Source organism: Loxodonta africana, chromosome 1 (assembly GCF_030014295.1).
Source record: "Loxodonta africana isolate mLoxAfr1 chromosome 1, mLoxAfr1.hap2, whole genome shotgun sequence".
NCBI lineage: Eukaryota > Metazoa > Chordata > Mammalia > Proboscidea > Elephantidae > Loxodonta > Loxodonta africana.
The window spans coordinates 172,392,825-172,410,670 of NC_087342.1; the positions used below are offsets into that span (position 1 = coordinate 172,392,825).

General features: G+C 37.3%; 1 protein-coding gene across 6 annotated transcripts in view; it reads left to right on the top strand.

The window, feature by feature from the left end:
• Nucleotides 1-17,846, top strand: part of AFG1L (AFG1 like ATPase) — a 280,634-nt gene that overhangs the window by 221,542 nt on the left and 41,246 nt on the right. Inside the window, exon 11 of one of the 6 annotated variants that reach the window (XM_064289504.1) lies at nucleotides 13,737-16,622. The exons of the other annotated variants lie outside the window; for them this stretch is intronic. Within the exon in view, the coding sequence (XP_064145574.1) occupies nucleotides 13,737-14,018 (282 nt within the window). The 3' untranslated portion in view covers nucleotides 14,019-16,622. Of the gene's footprint in view, nucleotides 1-13,736; nucleotides 16,623-17,846 lie in introns of those variants that run through there. 6 annotated transcript variants of the gene reach the window in all.

A 17,846-nucleotide genomic window follows, 5' to 3' on the forward strand; every position in this document is an offset into this window, starting at 1 on the left:
AGAAAGTCCACTGATAGGGATTTAGAGTCCACATTGTCATTAACATTTAAAAACTACTCTTGTCGAGTTAAAAAAAATTTTTTTAAAGTAGACTTTATTTTTTAAAACAGTTTTAGATTTACAGAAAAATTGAGAAAATAGTACAAAGAGTTTCCATATGCTTCACATCAAATTTCCTCTATTAGTAACACATTAGTATGGCAGATTTGATACAATTAATGAACCAATATTGATACATTATTACTAACTAAAGTCCGTATTTGATTCAGATTTCCTTAGGTTTCACCTAATGTTCTTTTTCTGTTCCAGAAGCCTATCTAGGATACCACCTAACATTTAGTCATGTCTCCTTAGGCTACTCTTGGCTATGACAGTTTCTTAGATGTTCCTTGTTTTTGTTGACCTTGATAGTTTCAAGGATTAAAACTGGTCAGGTATTTTGTAGAATGTCCCTCAGTTGTGAGGTCTGATGTTTTTCTCATGACTAGGCTGAGATTATGGGTTTTGGGGAGGAAGATCACAGAGATAAAATGCTATTCTCAATCATGACTTATCACCGTTAATGTTAACCTTGATCACGTGGCTGAGGCAGTATTTGTCAGGTTTCTCCACAGTAAATTTACTTTTTTTCTACTTTCCATAATGTACTCTTCGGAAGGAAGTTGTCAAGTTTTCATGTAGCATCAAAGCAGAATATGCAGAATTATCGATAAGACTATTAAAATACTTTTTTTGTTGTTGTTTTCAGCTATATCAGCGAGAGACCAGATTTTCTTATATACTTCAACAAAAACAACATACCCACAATAGATTGAATGTAGAAGCAGATACGAGAATCTAGAGATTTACAAAAATGTGACAAAATGCCACTATTCTTACTAAATTATTTTTGTTTTAGAAAATAAAATACATTAAAATGTTTATGTTAATTTAACAAGTTTGATGTAATGGGGTTATCATTGTTACTTAAAATGAATTAGTAAATATTTTTAAATTTTCTGATTTAATTTCTAATATGGTAAATATTAAAAAAAAATTTTTTTTTTAAAATATTTGGAGAGATAACCCACACAAACAAAAGCTTTTTGGGTTCCTCAGTAGATTTTAGGAGTATAAAGGGGCCCTGAAACCAAAAAGTTTAAGAACCACTTGCTTTAGGGTTAAACTTCTGTGGACCAAAAAACGAAAGAATCCTCCTGTTCAGAGGAGGTGAGCCAAAACTGAATTCTAAAGGCTTAATGAGTAAACTGACTATACCTGAATTTTCCGTATTGAGAAATGTAATTTTTACACCTGCAGAAAATTGTTTCCTCAACCAATAACTGTATTCACAAGTAACTGTTTTCAAGAGCAGTTTGTTATTTGCGTCTTAAATATAATGACAGGTAGCCAGGTGTGTTTGCAAAACGTCTGGGCAGAAAAATATATGAGTTGATGCATATGCATGGGGGTCCACATTGTTCACCATCAACTTTTTGTTCATTAGCTTTCTTCTTCGGTTTTTAGGACTCAAGGGATGGAGTCCACTAGATATGTTTGGCTTTCAACTGTCTATTAATCTTGATTATATCGTATTAGTTTATATATCTTCAGACTTATAACTGTACTGAACAGTATCTCTTGAGGAGTTGTTAAGAGACATTTCTCTTCTCTTTCTCTGTATTTTGCTTTATTTGGTTTCAAGTATTCCAAATGAAACCACTGGTTTGGAACTGCTTCTGGTTTATATCCTGTGCTTGGTATACTCTCAGTAAATATTAAAAGATGAATAGCTTTTATCTCTACTATTTGGCAAAGAGTCAAGGCTGATGGGGTTTGGATCCTAACAGTGGTGATTAGCATCAAGGAATAAGGGCATTAATCACCAGAGCCGAGGCAGCTCAGGAATCTCCTTGGCCCTATACCTTCTCAGCAGCAAAAACCATTGCTGATCTCTGTGTGCTCATTTTCCAAATATGCTGACCTCTGCCAATACCACATCCGAATAAGGCATCCAGCCTGGCTTAAGCATAGGGGGCAGGTAGAGCAGAAGTGAGGTCACAAAGATGTTGAGAGAGAATGGGTCAGATTCTTGCAGGGAGAAGGATGAATCCAATGCCAAAAGTGAACCCTAAATTTCTTATCCTCTGCCTTTCCCTGTTCACATTCCCAGTCAACCCTTCAGCTAGAGACATAGTCTTAGTCTTGGCAGACACCTTGAAAGTCATTTTATCTAACCATTCAACCAGTACTGAATCCTCCCTACAATATCCTGGCCCTCTAGTTGCTTTGCAGTGCCAGTTGGGCGTTGCAGCTAAATGTGTGAGAAGGAATATAGGACACATGGTTTTAGGCGTAACATTTCAGCATCCACACCTGGACCTCACCTATTTCCTATGGGTCCTCAGAATTATAAAGAAGGCTATTAGAATTAAGTCTCATGATTGGCCTATACTATAATATGATCTAAAAAGGTAAGATGTATACACATAAATTCTTACCTGATTTCATTTTTCTGAAATTTTACACATTAAGAAAATAGGAAAAAATAGAATTACATGCAAGGTTGGACTAACAGTGTTTACTAATTGTTTATTATGTTTTGTATCTTCCAAGGAAATTACTACATATTAGGTAAAAATTATTGATATGCTTTTAGTATTTAATTATTTTAAAAGGAAAAAAAATACTTTTGAAAAAATGCCTGTAAAGAAGGGCTAGATTAGAAATTGAAAACTGTAGTCACTTAGAAGAATTTTCAGGAAGGGGGTGAGGGGAGGGGAAGATGAAGCAGAATCAGGAGGAATAAAGAAAAACTGGGTCAAGAGAGCACCTTCGTTCTTTCTTCACATGGTGAGTTTCCTGTTAGAGGACAAATTGTGGGGCTGGACAATCTCACTCAGTTTCTGTTTACAAACCAGGGCAAGAGCAGCACCTTAGATGGTGCAGCATATGGCTGCAGCAATTAAACTTTGCAAGATGTGGACTTTTCAGACTCAATTGCCTGAAGCTTCTCTGAAGGAAAAAACTTGCTTTTGTTGTCTGTGAATATGTTGTGCTCTAACTGAAACTGTTTAAAAACATGTCCAGTTCCTGTAATAGGAAGTAAGTGCCCAAGTATTCAAGAGGGTCACAAGGGAAGAGCAATTGTGCCAAGCAGTGTTAGACACCTTCGATGTTCTCTGTCTCGGAAGTAAAATTATTCTGAGGCTCAAACATAGTGGTAGACACAACCCATATTTTTTAAAAGATCTTTCCTACTCTAGGAATGTATGGCAAACTAATATTTAATATTTGCTTCAGTCTTTGGAAGGATTATGTCATTTACTTACTCAGACAATGATTAAGAAGTATGAATTAAAATGAAAAAATTAAAGGGGCCATAACTTGTAAAAAAAAAAAAAAAAAGAATTTGTTTCCAATTGTAAAGCAAATTATCTCACTTGGCTTTTAATAATAAATGTATCACAGCTCTAAATAATGATTGGGAGTAGTTCTGTAAGCAGAAGACCTATAAGATGAAATGATTGGTAAATCACTGAGGAAAAAATCTAGGCCAGTGAGTTAATATGACTCTCAAACAGCACTTGTTTGATTTTTTTTTTTCTAGTTGACGATAATTTTTTAAAATATTTATTTTATATTTGTTCTTGAAAATATATACAGCAGAACATACACCAATTCAATAATTTCTACATGTACAATTCAGTGACACTTCTTACATTCTTTAAGTTGTGCAACCATTTTCACCTTCCTTTTCTGAGTTGTTCGTCCCCCATAAACATAAACTTACTGCCCCCTAAGTTTCCTATCTATTCTTTCAAGTTGCTGTTGTCAATTTGTTCTCATATATATCAAAAAACCAAACCAAACCCAGTGCCGTCAAGTCGATTCCAACTCATAGCGACCATATAGGACAGAGTAGAACTGCCCCATAGAGTTTCCAAGGAGCATCTGGCGGATTCGAACTGCTGACCCTTTGGTTACCAGCCGTAGCACTTAACCACTACGCCACCAGTATTTCCCTCATATATAGAAACAAAAAAAAAAAAAAAAAAATTTTTTTTTTTTTTTTAATAGTCTTAAAAGAGCACAATGCTCAAGGCAGATATTCTTTACTAGTTAAGCCACTGTTGTTTGGTTTTAGGAAGACTTCAGGCAATGTTTTTGGTTTAAGGTTTAAAGATTATCTCAGGGTAGTAGTTTCAGGGGTCCATCCATATGATTTTTAAAAATAGCTTTAACAGTGATGCTTTTCTAATGTTTGCCTACCAATTACCTAATAAAAAAAACAAAATTTTTTTTTTAATTAGGTAATTCTTTGATTCTGTAATTTTTACGTATTTCCATTTCCCTTCATAAATGATTTTCTATAGTCCATAGTACCTTCCCGCAAGATTAAATTGATTTCACTCAAATTAGTAATACTTATTGTATGGGATCAAATTGACAACAGCAACTTGAAAGATAGTATTTTGAGATAGATTTTATAGAAATAAATTTGGAAATTGTAAAGATTTACTATTTTTGTTTCTTAAAATAGCTTGCTGAGAAATGAGGAGATATTACGGAGTAACCGAAAAGAATTTGAGAAAATAATAGAAATGAGCCATATCACGGGATTCCAAGATTTGTACATATTTTATGGTTACATATTAACTCTTTTATCTCTTATTGTTAATCAAGAAGTACATGCTATGTAATTCTTTACCCCCTCCCTCCAAGGGTGTTGCATTGATTCAGCGGTCTGGTCAGCAGTTATTTTTTAAGTGCTTAATGTCTGTATGCCACTATATTATGAAGAATATAAAAGATGTTTAAGGAGTTTCTTTCAAAGAGTTTACAGTTTGGTAAAGGAAATAACAATGAAACAAATACCAGACAGTGTAGCGGAGTGGAAAAGGCCCAACTGAGTCAGGAGATATGAATTCCAATCCTGGCTCATATATTAAATACACAAGTGGCCTTAGGCAGGTCATTAAACTTTTTTAGGTTGAAGTTCCTCATCTGTGAAATGATGTGACCAGCTAATTTCTGTGATTCTTTTCAGCTATAATAGTCTACTTAAAACCCTTTCATTACTAGATTTTTTCTCTTAATTTTTTTTTTTTGGATGACATGTGTTTCCAGTATTGGAACACATGCTTACTAATTGTGTTTAAATTTTTGGTTGGTAATATGGATTTTGAGAAATATGATCTAGTAATATAAGCCCCCAGTTGACTAGTGGCACTTTGGCAGTACCAGTCTGTGGTATGACAATATACCAATAAGAGCTAGAGAAGTAATTTATTATGGGTGCCTTTCCATTAGTTACATGGGGAACCTCTGGTTTTCTAGATATGACACAGAGAAACCAAATCAAGGTCATTAGGGCTCCCTAACTATCACATAGGAAAGGTATAATTAGGTTGCATGCCTTATCTCACAGAAATAAAGGAAATAAAGGGGGAGAAGGGCAAAAGTTTACAAAAGTAACACATCCAAAAAGCATCACCGAATAGAATGCACAACCTACACAACAGTGAGGGTCCAACTCTGGTTGGCTGAGCTTCACGCATTTCAAAAGCAACACCTTGGGAACCAGAATAACGTCTTACCTCTGAGGTCCAGAGGCATAAAAAGTGGCTGGCACACCATTTATGCCAATGGTAATGAAAGAGTTTAAAGAGCTGTGTTCACTGTTGTGTTCACAGTGTTGTCAGTGGCCTCTGACTCATGGTGACCCATGCACAACAGAACAAATGGCTGCCTGGGCCTGTGCCATCTCCATGACTGCTTGTGGTGATCCATAGGGTTTTCATTGGCTGATTTTCAGAAGTAGAGCTCCAGGCCTTTCTTCCTAGTCCATCTTAGTCTGGAAGCTCTACTGAAACCTGTTCATCACCACAGCAACATGCAAGGTTCCACAGACAGATGGGTGCTTGCACTTGATGTGTATTGCCCAGGAATCAAAGTCACAATAGAAACAAACTATTTTATTGAAGTATTTTGAAAAATGGAAGTATTTTACTAGATTGGTAACATCTTGGGATTTGGATGTTACTCTGTAGGGCTTAATCCCCCCACCAAACCAAACCCACTGCCGTCAAGTCAATTCCGACTCATAGCGACCCTTAGGGTTTCTGGAAGCAGACTGCCACATCTGTGGAGCCACTGGTGGTTTCATACTGCTGACCTTTTGGTTAGCAGTTGAGCACTTTAACCACTGTGCTACCAGGGCTCCTTAGATCTTAATACGCAGGTATACATCATAGGTTCCTAATCTCCATAACCTAATCTTAATTGATTTTCAGCCTTAATGTTGTTGTTTGGTGCCATCGAGTTGGTTCCGATTCATAGCGACCCTATGCAGAACAGAATGAAACACTGCCTGGTCCTGAGCCATCCTTACAATTATTGTTATGCTTGAGCTCATTGTTGCAGCCACTGTGTCAATCCACCTCATTGAGGGTCTTCCTCTTTTCCACTGACCCTGTACTCTGCCAAGCATGATGTCCTTCTCCAGGGACTGATCCCTCCTGACAACATGTCCAAAGTATGTGAGACGTAGTCTGGCCATCCTTGCCTCTAAGGAGCATTCTGGTTGTACTTCTTCAAAGACAAATGTGTTCGTTCTTTTGGCAGTCCGTGGTATATTCGATGTTCTTCGCCAACACCACAATTCAAAGGCGTCAATTCTTCTTCGGTCTTCCTTATTCATTGTCCAGCTTTCACATGCATATGATGCGATTGAAAATACCATGGCTTGGGTCAGGCGCACCTTAGTCTTCAAGGTGACATCTTTGCTCTTCAGCACTTTAAAGAGGTCTTTTGCAGCAGATTTGCCCAATGCAACACATCTTTTGATTTCTTGACTGCTGCTTCCATGGTCGTTGATTGTGGATCCAAGTAAAATGAAATCCTTGACAACTTCAGTCTTTTCTCCGTTTATTATGATGTTGATCATTGGTCCAGTTGTGAGGATTTTTATTTTCTTTATGTTGAAGTCCAATCCATACTGAAGGCTGTGGTCTTTGATCTTCATTAGTAAGTGCTTCAAGTCCTCTTCACTTTCAGCAAGCAAGGTTGTGTCATCTGCATAACGCAGGTTGTTAATGAGTCTTCCTCCAATCCTGATGCCCCGTTCTTCTTCATATAGTCCAGCTTCTCGTATTATTTGCTCAGCATACAGATTGAGTAGGTATGGTGGAAGAATACAACCCCGATGCACACCTTTCCTGACTTTAAACCAATCAGTATCCCCTTAATATATGTGGATAAACACATATGGCTTACATGTGTAAACTAGAAATTACTACACACATTTATATGGAGATATAAAAGTCCTGTTTTACACCTTCTAGAATTGTTGACTTCTTTCCTGAACTTCCTGTATTATCTCCATATCATGTCCTAATAGGTAAATATCAACCTCATTCTGGACTTCTGTAGCCTTTGTAATACATTTCCTAATCTCTCCCTCACTGTCTCCCTGCCTTTTTTTTTTTAACTAAAACTGAGGATGATTTGTTTTTCTTAGGTAACTTCTTCATACCAAATTCCATGTTCATAAAATTGATTTCTACTTCTCTCCGTAGGGTAATTTCCTTCTCAGTCGAAAACCCACCTTCTCTAAGAACACTGCCCTCTATATTTAGTAACTGAGTATGTACTTGTTAACTTGCAGAGTTAAACAAGGCACTCTGTTTGATGATCTGAAATTATTGCTGCCATTTTATTTCCCTGATTCTCTTTTGCTCTCTACTTAAAAGCAAACTAAAGTAACTAAACTTTAAAAGGAAATAGAAAATGAATAATTTTAGCATGTATTTATTTATACTCTACCTGATTCCAAAAAGTATTTTATATGCATGTATACATACACACAAATATAATTAGAGTGGTTAAGCGCTTCGCTGCTAAATGAAAGGTCAGCAGTTCAAACCCACCAGCTGCTCCATGGGAGAAAGACATGGCAGTCTACTTCCATAAAGATTTATAGCTTTGGAAACCCTGTGGGGCAATTCTACTCTGTCCTATAGGGTTGCTATGAGTTGGAATCAACTCAACAATTTTTTTTTTCTTAAGGAAAAATAGTTCATTTGAAAGACAGAAAAAGTTAATATGCATAAATCCATGTCATAAACTCCTACCAGGTTCTTCAAATCAAACAGTTAAACCAATTCTCAACCTTCTGTCAGCCAAAGGGGGAAAAAGATATTCAGTAAGTTAGAATATAGGAGCAAATCAGTTACTCAAAAGAAGTGAAGATTTTTTCCAACACTTGGACCTCGTGTAAAGGGACTACTGTGTGATGTCAGTGGACATTTCCTTAGCACCATTCAGCTGCTGATACAACTTTGTATTGTACTGATTCTTATATGAGGGCATAATTACAAAGTACAGTTCAATTGAGCTAGTGCTATGTATGTTTAAAAAAAAAAAAGTCTTTTATAAGCAAGCTTTTCTCTTTATTATCTGGCTCAATCCAGAAAAAACAGCTTTAGGAATTTAGAAATTGGATAGACTCATGTTGTTCAGGCCTTTCATGAATGTTACATCTTTTAATAAAATTTGGGCAACAGATAATTCAAGGTTGCACTTTCTGGCAAGAAGGTGGAGTGAAAAAGTCCGTTGGTCTTGTTCATAGTTTGCAGGATTTGGCCCTTTGTGTATCCAGCAGTACAGAGGGGCACTCAGCCTTGCTCAGATCCACTTTGTAATATCTTTAGAATATGAATGAGCATTTTTCGCTGAGTATTTCCACGATTTGGAAAGAAGAAGAGTGGGAGGAAGAATAATAACTGTTTGATATTCACTTGTTTCCAGTTCTGATTAGGCTTCTCAAATATCCATACCTGAGGGGATTCATTTTCTCCCAGGTGGACTCTCACAAGGAAAAGCAAAATAAACAAAAGCAGCAACAAAATAAAAAACAATGAAACCTCTGCATTTATAAGACTTTAACACTTTCAGAGGTTATAACGCTCAAAATAAAATAAGTTCTTTGCTATTCTAAAGCCTTTTCTCTTTAAAGTGTCCTAGATGTCACTTTTCATGCTTCTTATCTCTAATATCTAAAAGAAAATGCTGGCATTGATTGTCCTTTGATTTCACATGCACATGCGAGACCGGTATAAAAGGATCTAGAACATGACCTTGGACCATGTGAATAGCCTTTCAGATTTCTTCTATATAAATCTCAAAAGCCAGACAGGTTTATATACCAACTTTCCTCCCACGGAGACGTAGCAAATACTGCCCTCTACCGAGGGGAAACTCTATGGTTTACCGAGAGGATGCTCAGAATGGCTCAATTATGTTAATGATCAAGCGTTAGTCTTGGGTACTGAGTATAATCAGGTATCATGGTCCTATGTCTGAGACATTACTAAAAATGTTTAGATTTTCATTTGTTTTGAACTAGCTAAAAAATAAAATAAAACAACTCGCTTTTCTAGTGGCAAATTAGGAGGAGGTTGTTATAGCATTAAGGAGCCCTGGTAGTGCAGTTGTTAGGCACTCAGCTGCTAACCATCAGGTCAGCGGTTCGAACCCACCATCTGTTCTGCAGGAGAAAGAGCAGTCTGCTTCCATAAAGATTACAAACCCAAACCCACCATCGTCGAGTCGATTACCGACTCATAGCAACCAATAGGACAGAGTATAACTGCCCCATAGGGTTTCCAAGGAGCACCTGGTGGATTCGAACTGCCAACCTTTTGGTTAGCAGCTGTAGCTCTCAACCATTTTGCCACCAGGGTTTCCTCATAAAGATTACAGCCTTGGAAACCCTATGTGGCAGTTCTACCTTGCCCTATATGTTTGCTATGAGTCAGAATTGATTCGACAGGAACAGCTTTGGTTTGGTTATTATAGCTTTACTTTAATAAATGAATTTGTGAAATAATTTTAGCAACAGTTGAGTTATTTTTTTCTTCCCTCTGCGTATATTTTTTCAGGGTCTGCTGAATTGCTGGTATCCAGATCAGTAATTTCGAAGAAGTAGCTGTTTGTGTAGCTATAGTGAACTTTTCTTATTCTTCATGATTTTAAAGCATTATTATATGTGGTTAAAGTAGAGGACCATATTAAACTAAATACTTTCCAACTAAAAATTCATTAAAAAAACTAACCAATGAAATAATTATACACATACATACATAGGCATATGACATATTTTTAAAAAATACCATGCTATCTGTTCTTAGAATATGCAGGATGTGGGTCCTTTTATTAGGCTAAATGCTAAGTGTAATTAACCGTTAAGTTCACTTAATCTTTCATTTTTCTAGATCCTGGTTTGCTTAGGATTGGCCTAAAACTAAACAAATTTTAGCAAGGGAACAAATAAAACCTAGTAATGCAAAGTGTTCCCATGGCTTCTTAAAAATCTAAAGCTTAAAATCTCTCATTACCTTAATTCAGAAGTTTAAGGTACTGAGAGGCTTAAGATGTCAGAGGACTAGTAGGTGACTCTAGCCAGGCTGAATAATCTCTAGGACATGGTTAGCCAAAGTCTGTGAAGGAAATTTTTTTTTCTTTTTATCGTACTTTAGATGAAGGTTTACAGAGCAAACAAGTTCCTCATTAAACAATTAAAACAAATTTTATTTTGTGACTTTGGTTGCCAACCCCAGTACATGTCAACACTCTCCCCTTCTTGACCTTGGGTTCCTCATTACCAGCTTTCCTGTTCCTTCCTGCCTTCTTGTCCTTGCCCCTGGGCTGGTGTGCCCATTTAGTCTCGTTTTGTTTTATGTGCCTGTCTAATCTTTGGCTGAAGGGTGAACCTCAGGATTGACTTCATTACTTGAGCTGAAAGGCTTTCCAGGGGCCATAGTCTCGGGGTTTCTCCAGTCTCTGTCAGACCAGTAAGTCTAGTCTTTTTTTGTGTGTGTGTGAGCTAGAATTTTGTTTACATTTTTCTCCAGTTCTGTCTGGGTTCCTCTGTTGTGATCCCTGCCAGAGCAGTCAGTGGTGGTAGCTGGGCACCATCTGGTTGTGCTGGACTTGGTCTGGTGGAGGCTGTGGTAGTTGTGGTCCGTTAGTCTTTGAACTAATCTTTCCCTTGTATCTTTGTTTTTTTTCTTTCTCCCTTGCTCCAGATGAGTGAGACCAGTGGAGTATCTTAGATGGCCACTGTAAGGGAAACTTTAAAAGCCCATTTCTCCCAACCTTACAAACCAAAGCAGCAGCCCTGTTTTTCCATCAATTCTGGACTGCTTTCTGACTGTCCCTCACACTACAGTTACATTGAAAACTTAAGCTGGATAAAGTGCCTAGGCAGGGCTTCCTGACTCTAGAAGTAATTGGGGGCCTTCCTGAATGATGGGCTCTGAACTTCCCTCATTCACCATTGTTAATTCTCTTGGTGTGGTTGAACTCATTTCCAAAAGGGGCAGCTCTGGAATTCTCCCAAATTTTAAATGTCTGTTAAATCATTTGACACTCTGCCCTAATCAGATGCCAGCTAACTTTTTTTAATAAATGATAGTCTACTTTACTCAATCCTAGGTGGCTATTATAACCCATTTCATTAATTTTTACTGCCTCATGGAGATTTCTATTATGGCTTTTTATGTGTCGTCTCAGAGTTGTGTTAATGCTTTCATTCAGTGATGTTTAGTAATAATCGTGATGATACTAATGGTGATTTTCTGCTTCATATTCCTCCAACATTTTATTTATTTATTTATTTATTATTAACCTTTATTGAGCTTCAAGTGAACGTTTACAAATCAAGTCAGACTGTCACATATAAGTTTATATACACCTTACTCCTTTCTCCCACTTGCTCCCCCCTAATGAGTCAGCCCTTCCAGTCTCTCCTTTCATGACAATTTTGCCAGCTTCCACCTCTCTCTATTCTCCCATCCCCCCTCCAGACAGGAGATGCCAACGCAGTCTCAAGTGTCCACCTGATACCATTAGCTCACTCTTCATCAGCATCTCTCTCCTACCCACTGTCCAGTCCCTTTCATGTGTGCTGAGTTGTCTTCAGGAATGGTTCCTGTCCTGGGCCAACAGAAGGTTTGGGGACCATGACTGCCGGGATTCCTCTAGTCTCAGTCAGACCATTAAGTCTGGTCTTTTTGTGAGAATTTGGGGTCTGCATCCCACTGATCTCCTGCTCCCTCAGGGGTTCTCTGTTGTGCTCCCTGCCAGGGCAGTCATCGGTTGTAGCTGGGCACCATCTAGTTCTTCTGGTCTCAGGATGATGTAAGTGTCTAGTTCATGTGGCCCTTTCTGTCTCTTGGGCTCTTAGTTATCGTGTGACCTTGGTGTTCTTCATTCTCCTTTGATCCAGGTGGGTTGAGACCAATTGATGCATCTTAGATGGCCACTTGTTAGCATTTAAGACCCCAGACACCACATTTCAAAGTGGGCAACATTTTATTTTTAACCTATCTCCACATTTTCGATTTTGGTTTTTATGCTAGGCTATAAGTCAAATGTTTTTGGTCTAATTGTAAGGGTTCTCGACTCCCACCCCAAATGAACTGGAAGCATTCCTAAGGAACAAGCCCAGTGCAGTGCTTTTCACATAGTAGGCACTCAGTAGAACTGATTGGATGTGGCTTGTGTTTTGAGAAAGTTGTTGGTTCCAGGATCTCTAGAATTCTCTAGAATTTTGGAGATCTGTGTATTATATATACAAGGTCAGCTTTGAGCACAACAGCCCAGTGCGGGTGGGGGAAGTGTGCATTTGTCTCTGGTGTGCCCCCTTGATTTTTTTGTTAGGTAATTGTTTCTACAAATTGTTAAAAGGAAAATATGACCCCCCCCCCATTATGGATTGAATCATGTCCCCCCAAAATGAGTGTCAACTTGGCTAGGCCATGATTCCCAGTATTGTGCATTTGTCCACCATTAAGACATCTGATGTGATTTTCCTATGTGTTGTAAATCCTAACTCTATGATGTTAATGAGGCAAGATTAGAGGCAGTTATGTTAATGAGGCAGGACTCAATCTACAAGATTAGGTTTTATCTTGAGTCAGTCTCTTTTGAGTTATATAAGAGAGAAGGGAGCAGAGAAACAGGGGACATCTTACCACCAAGAATGAAGAACCAGCAGGGGAGCACATTCTTTGGACCCAGGGTCCCTGTGCTGAGAAGCTCCTAGACCAGGCAAAGATTGATGACAAGGACCTTCCCTCAGAGCTGACAGAGAGAAAAAGCCTTTCCCTAGAGCTGGCACCCTCATTCAGACTTCTAGCCTCCTAGACTGTGAGAGAATAAATTTCTGTTTCTTAAAGCCACCCACTTGTGGTATTTCTGTTATAGTAGCACTAGATAACTAAGAAACTCTTGAAAGGAGTACTGTATTAACCATTATTATTTGGCTATAGAGGGGGTACAGAGTTTAGCAAATTTATTTAGAACTATCCCCCTGCCATTGAGACTGTATCAGTCAAGTAGTAAAACTGTTCATAAACACTAAACAAACAAACAAACAAAAAAAACAAAAAAAACCTTCTGAAGTAGAATGTGTAAGTTGTTGTTGTTAGGTGCTATCAAATTGGTTCCAGCTCATAGCAACTTTTTGTACAACAGAACGAAACACTGCCCAGTCATGCACCATTCTCACAATTGTTATTATGCTTGAACCCATTGTTGCAGCCATTGCGTCAATCCATCTTGTTGAGGCTCTTCCTCTTTTTTCACTGGCCCTCCACTTTACCAACATAATGTCCTTCTCCAGGGACTGATCCCTCCCGATAACATGTCCAAAATATGTGAGACGTAGTCTTGCCATCCTTGTTTCCAAGGAGCATCCTGGTTGTACTTCTTCCAAGACAGATTTGTTCATTCTTCTGGCAGTCCATGGTATATTCAATATTCTTCGCCAACAGCACAATTCAAAGGTATCAATTCTTTTTCGGTCTTCCGTATTCTTTGTCCAGCTTTCGCATGCATATGATGTGATTGAAAACACCATGGCTTGGGTCAGTTGCACCTTAGTCTTCAAGGTGACATATTTGCTTTTCAACACTTTAAAGAGCTCCTTTGCAGCAGATTCGCTCAATGTAGTGCACCTTTTGATTTCTTGACTGCTTCTGTGGGTGCTGATTGGTGACCCTGCTGGTATTTCAATACTGGTGGCATAGCTTCCAGCATCACAGCAACAGGCAAGCCCCACAGTAGGACAAACTGACAGACGCATGGGAGGAATGGGTAAGAGTTCATACTAGTTCCTGGAATGGTGAGATATTTCCCAGCTGGGTGCTATGGATTTCATGTTAATGAGATTTCTAATATTGAGGTGCCATATGACCAATCCTGGGAAATTACTCTGCAAATATACACATTTCAGTGCTCTGTTGTTCTAATTATCATCTTTATTAATTTGGCACATGTAAGTTATCTTAACATCAATTCATATGACACTTTGTTTTTTTGAAAAGAACTCATTCATACTAATTCCATTCAAGCATATTTTTCCCCGTTAAAGGTACTTCTCTTTAAGATGTAAGGTATTGTCATTTCTGTGTAAACAAAGCAAGATGCTGCACAGGCTTGTTTAATGAGGAGCTATCAGGCTATCACTATAAGGAATTTATAAAGAAGAGTCTGTACAGATAAAGAGTAACCCTTAGAACAGTACAATCTAGACAGAGCTTGAAATAATAATCATCCTACTTGAGCTAAAATAATGGTGGCAGAACAAGCATTAAGCAGGCAGAGAAAAAAGAAACTCAAGCTGACAGCTCAGTCATGTATTCTGAAGTGGATCAACCACTCATTACAGGGCAGAAGGTAGGCTGGTCTATTTAAATTCACAGCTGCCACCCTCACATACTCCACCATGCAAGACTGAGCCCCAGCAGGGTCAGTGCTATCTTAGTCACCTCAGTGTCCCTAGCATCTAACACAGATCAAGGACTAGAGTCCTGCATAAATCCATGACTAATGAATAAATGAATATATCACCACCAAGTCGTCTTCAAAATCAATTATGACCATTGAACACCTAATAAATACAAGGCTCCTGCATTTCACATTAATGTGACTTTGAAAAAAGCCCCATTCCTGGCAGTGGGGTCATAACCAAAGCAGACACCTGTGCCATTTCTCACACAGGAGAAAGAAGACAGCAAGACAACTCTTTATTCCCAAAAGTTTGTTAAAGAAACTGTCTAACATATAATGCAGCTGTATACTCATGGTAATTAAGGAAAACAAATGCTCTTCGCAAACTCATTATAGATTTAAAGTTCTTTAAGTTTTCATCAAGTTTCCACAGAAACAAAGAGTTTGAAACAATAACTGAGAATGTACAAACCATGGAATAAGTGGATTTTAATTGTTCTTGTTCAGAAAATTATTCAGATAACCAGCCACATCAAAGAGTATAAAACTTTTTAATTGCTCAGGTAGAAAGATGTAGAATGTCATTATTATCTATCATAAGAAGAATCTGCATTGTTGTTGTTGTTGTTGTTGTTGTTGTTTTTAGGTGCTGTCGAGGTGGTTCTGACTCACAGTGCCCTTATGTACAATAGAATGAACACTGCCTGGTCCTGCACCATGCTCACAATGGTTGCTATGTTTGAGCCCATTGTTGCAGCCCCTGTGTCAATCCATCTTATTGAGGGTCTTCCTCTTTTCCACTGACCCCCTACTTTTTCAAGCATGATGTCCTTCTCCAGGAACTGATCTCTCCTGATAACATGTCCAAAGTACATGAGACGAAGTCTTGCCGTCCTTGCTTCCAAAGAACATTCTGGCTGCACTTCTTCCAAGACAGATTTGTTTGTTCTTCTGGCAGACCATGGTATATTCAATATTCTTCGCCAATACCATAATTCAAATGCGTCAGTTCTCCTTTGGGCCACATTCGTTGTTCAGCTTTCACATGCGTATGAAGTGATTAAAAATACCTTGGCTTGGGTCAGGCATTAGATAATGCATTAGAATCTGCATTAGATAATGCTATTTGAATTTTGAACTAGAATAACATGCTTAAGGATGCTACCAACTTAAGGGCTGTTTAATACTCAAAGATAATTATCATATGCTTTAATTATTCATAGGGCACAATGCATGAATTCACAATATCAATTATGGTTTTAGAAAGTGTTTTATGTTATGGTTTGCTTCTGTAGGAGGATCACCTAATGCAAAACAAAAGCATAAATATTTGCACCTGCCATATCAGGTCGAAAGAGTAGAGGGCTGTGTCTTCTCTGCTTTGCAAAGCAAGGCTTCAAACCAGTTGGCCCCAGTTCAAACCCCTGCTGAAAATTTGCATTTCCAGACATACTGAATCAGAATCTTCATTTTAACAAGATCCCCAGGTGATTCTTATGTATAAATATCTTGAGAACCACTGCTTTACTAGTGGTTCTCAGAATTGGCCCCTAACCAGCAGCATTAGCATTGCCTGGGAGCTTGTCAGAAATGTAAATTCTCAGTAGGGGTTCAACCAGAACAAATGAGTTCAAAGCCCTGTTGTACAGCCCTTGTAGGATTTAGATTTAGTGCAACATGTTTTATTTATTAAGTATTCAATGGTTATAATTAATTTTGGAGATTATTAATTTAATTTTGGTGATATATTTATTTATTCACCAATCATGGATTATGCAGGATTCTGGTCCCCGGTCTATGCTAGATGCTAGGGACACTGAGGTGAGTAAGATAGTACTGACCCTGCTGGGACTCAGTCTTGTACAGTACAGTGAGAGTGGCAGCTGTGCATTTAAATAGACTGTGGTTCCTCAAGCTCTTTAGTTGAATATTTTACACATTCACTTGGCATTTTTAAGGAAGATGAAGAGGACTAACATAAAAAAAGGATATGTCCAAAAATTAAAAACAAATAAAGAAAATAAAGAGTATGTAGGCCACTAATATGTTGTTGGGAATTAGTACAGATCTACAAAATTGTTTCTCTATAGCACCATTCTGTTTTGTGTTACAATGTTATAATGTAATTCCTCTTTCCTTTGGAAAAGGCAGATCTAAAAAGTAAAAAAAATCATAAAACATATCCCTAAGTCTATCACTCATACCATTTGGAGATAACAATTATTAACACTTTTTATATATTATAGCATTTTTTCTACATGTGTATTTTCAGCAGAACGTATCTTAATATAATTTTGATTTTACATTATACTTTTTGCACTTAGCTTTTGATCACAAGCATTTTTCCATAAAAAGTTTTTCATAAACATCATTATTAATTGGTAACATCTTATTCCATTATATCAATATGTTGTAATTTACTGAACCATTCCACTATTGTTAGACATTGAAGTAGCTTTTTGGTTTATGCAGTTATAAGTATCTTTGCGTAGTATAACCTTTGGTTGAATTTCTGATTAATTCTTTCAGATTGATTTCTAGAAATGAAATGACTGGGTGAAGTTTATGACAAATTATTTTCTGGAACAGCTGATTAATTTATTCTTCCATCAACAGTGGATTCCTCATTACATGCTTGCCAGCATTAAGTAGTAAAATTTTTCTTTGCCACATTAGTATGTGAAGAAATAATATATCATTTTTATTTTAATTTGTCTTTCTGTGGTTATAATTGAGCTTGACTATATTTTTATTTATTAGCCTCTTGTACCTGTTATACTTTTTCTTTTGTGAATTATCTATTGAAATTCTTTATTTTTCTATTAGAATGCTTTTATAGTTTTGTTCTATTACAATCAATCCTTATCTCAATTCATTTTCCACATTAACTTGTTCTCTCCCTATGACTTTCTGTTTTTATGCAGTTGAATCCATGTCTTCTTGCATTCTGTAAGGATACCAAATAATTTTCTGACTTATTTCCTTCTAGTTACTGTATACAGTAAATCTTGTTTCATTTCTGAAAATAAATTTTATATTATACCATAAAAATTCCAAAATTAATTAAA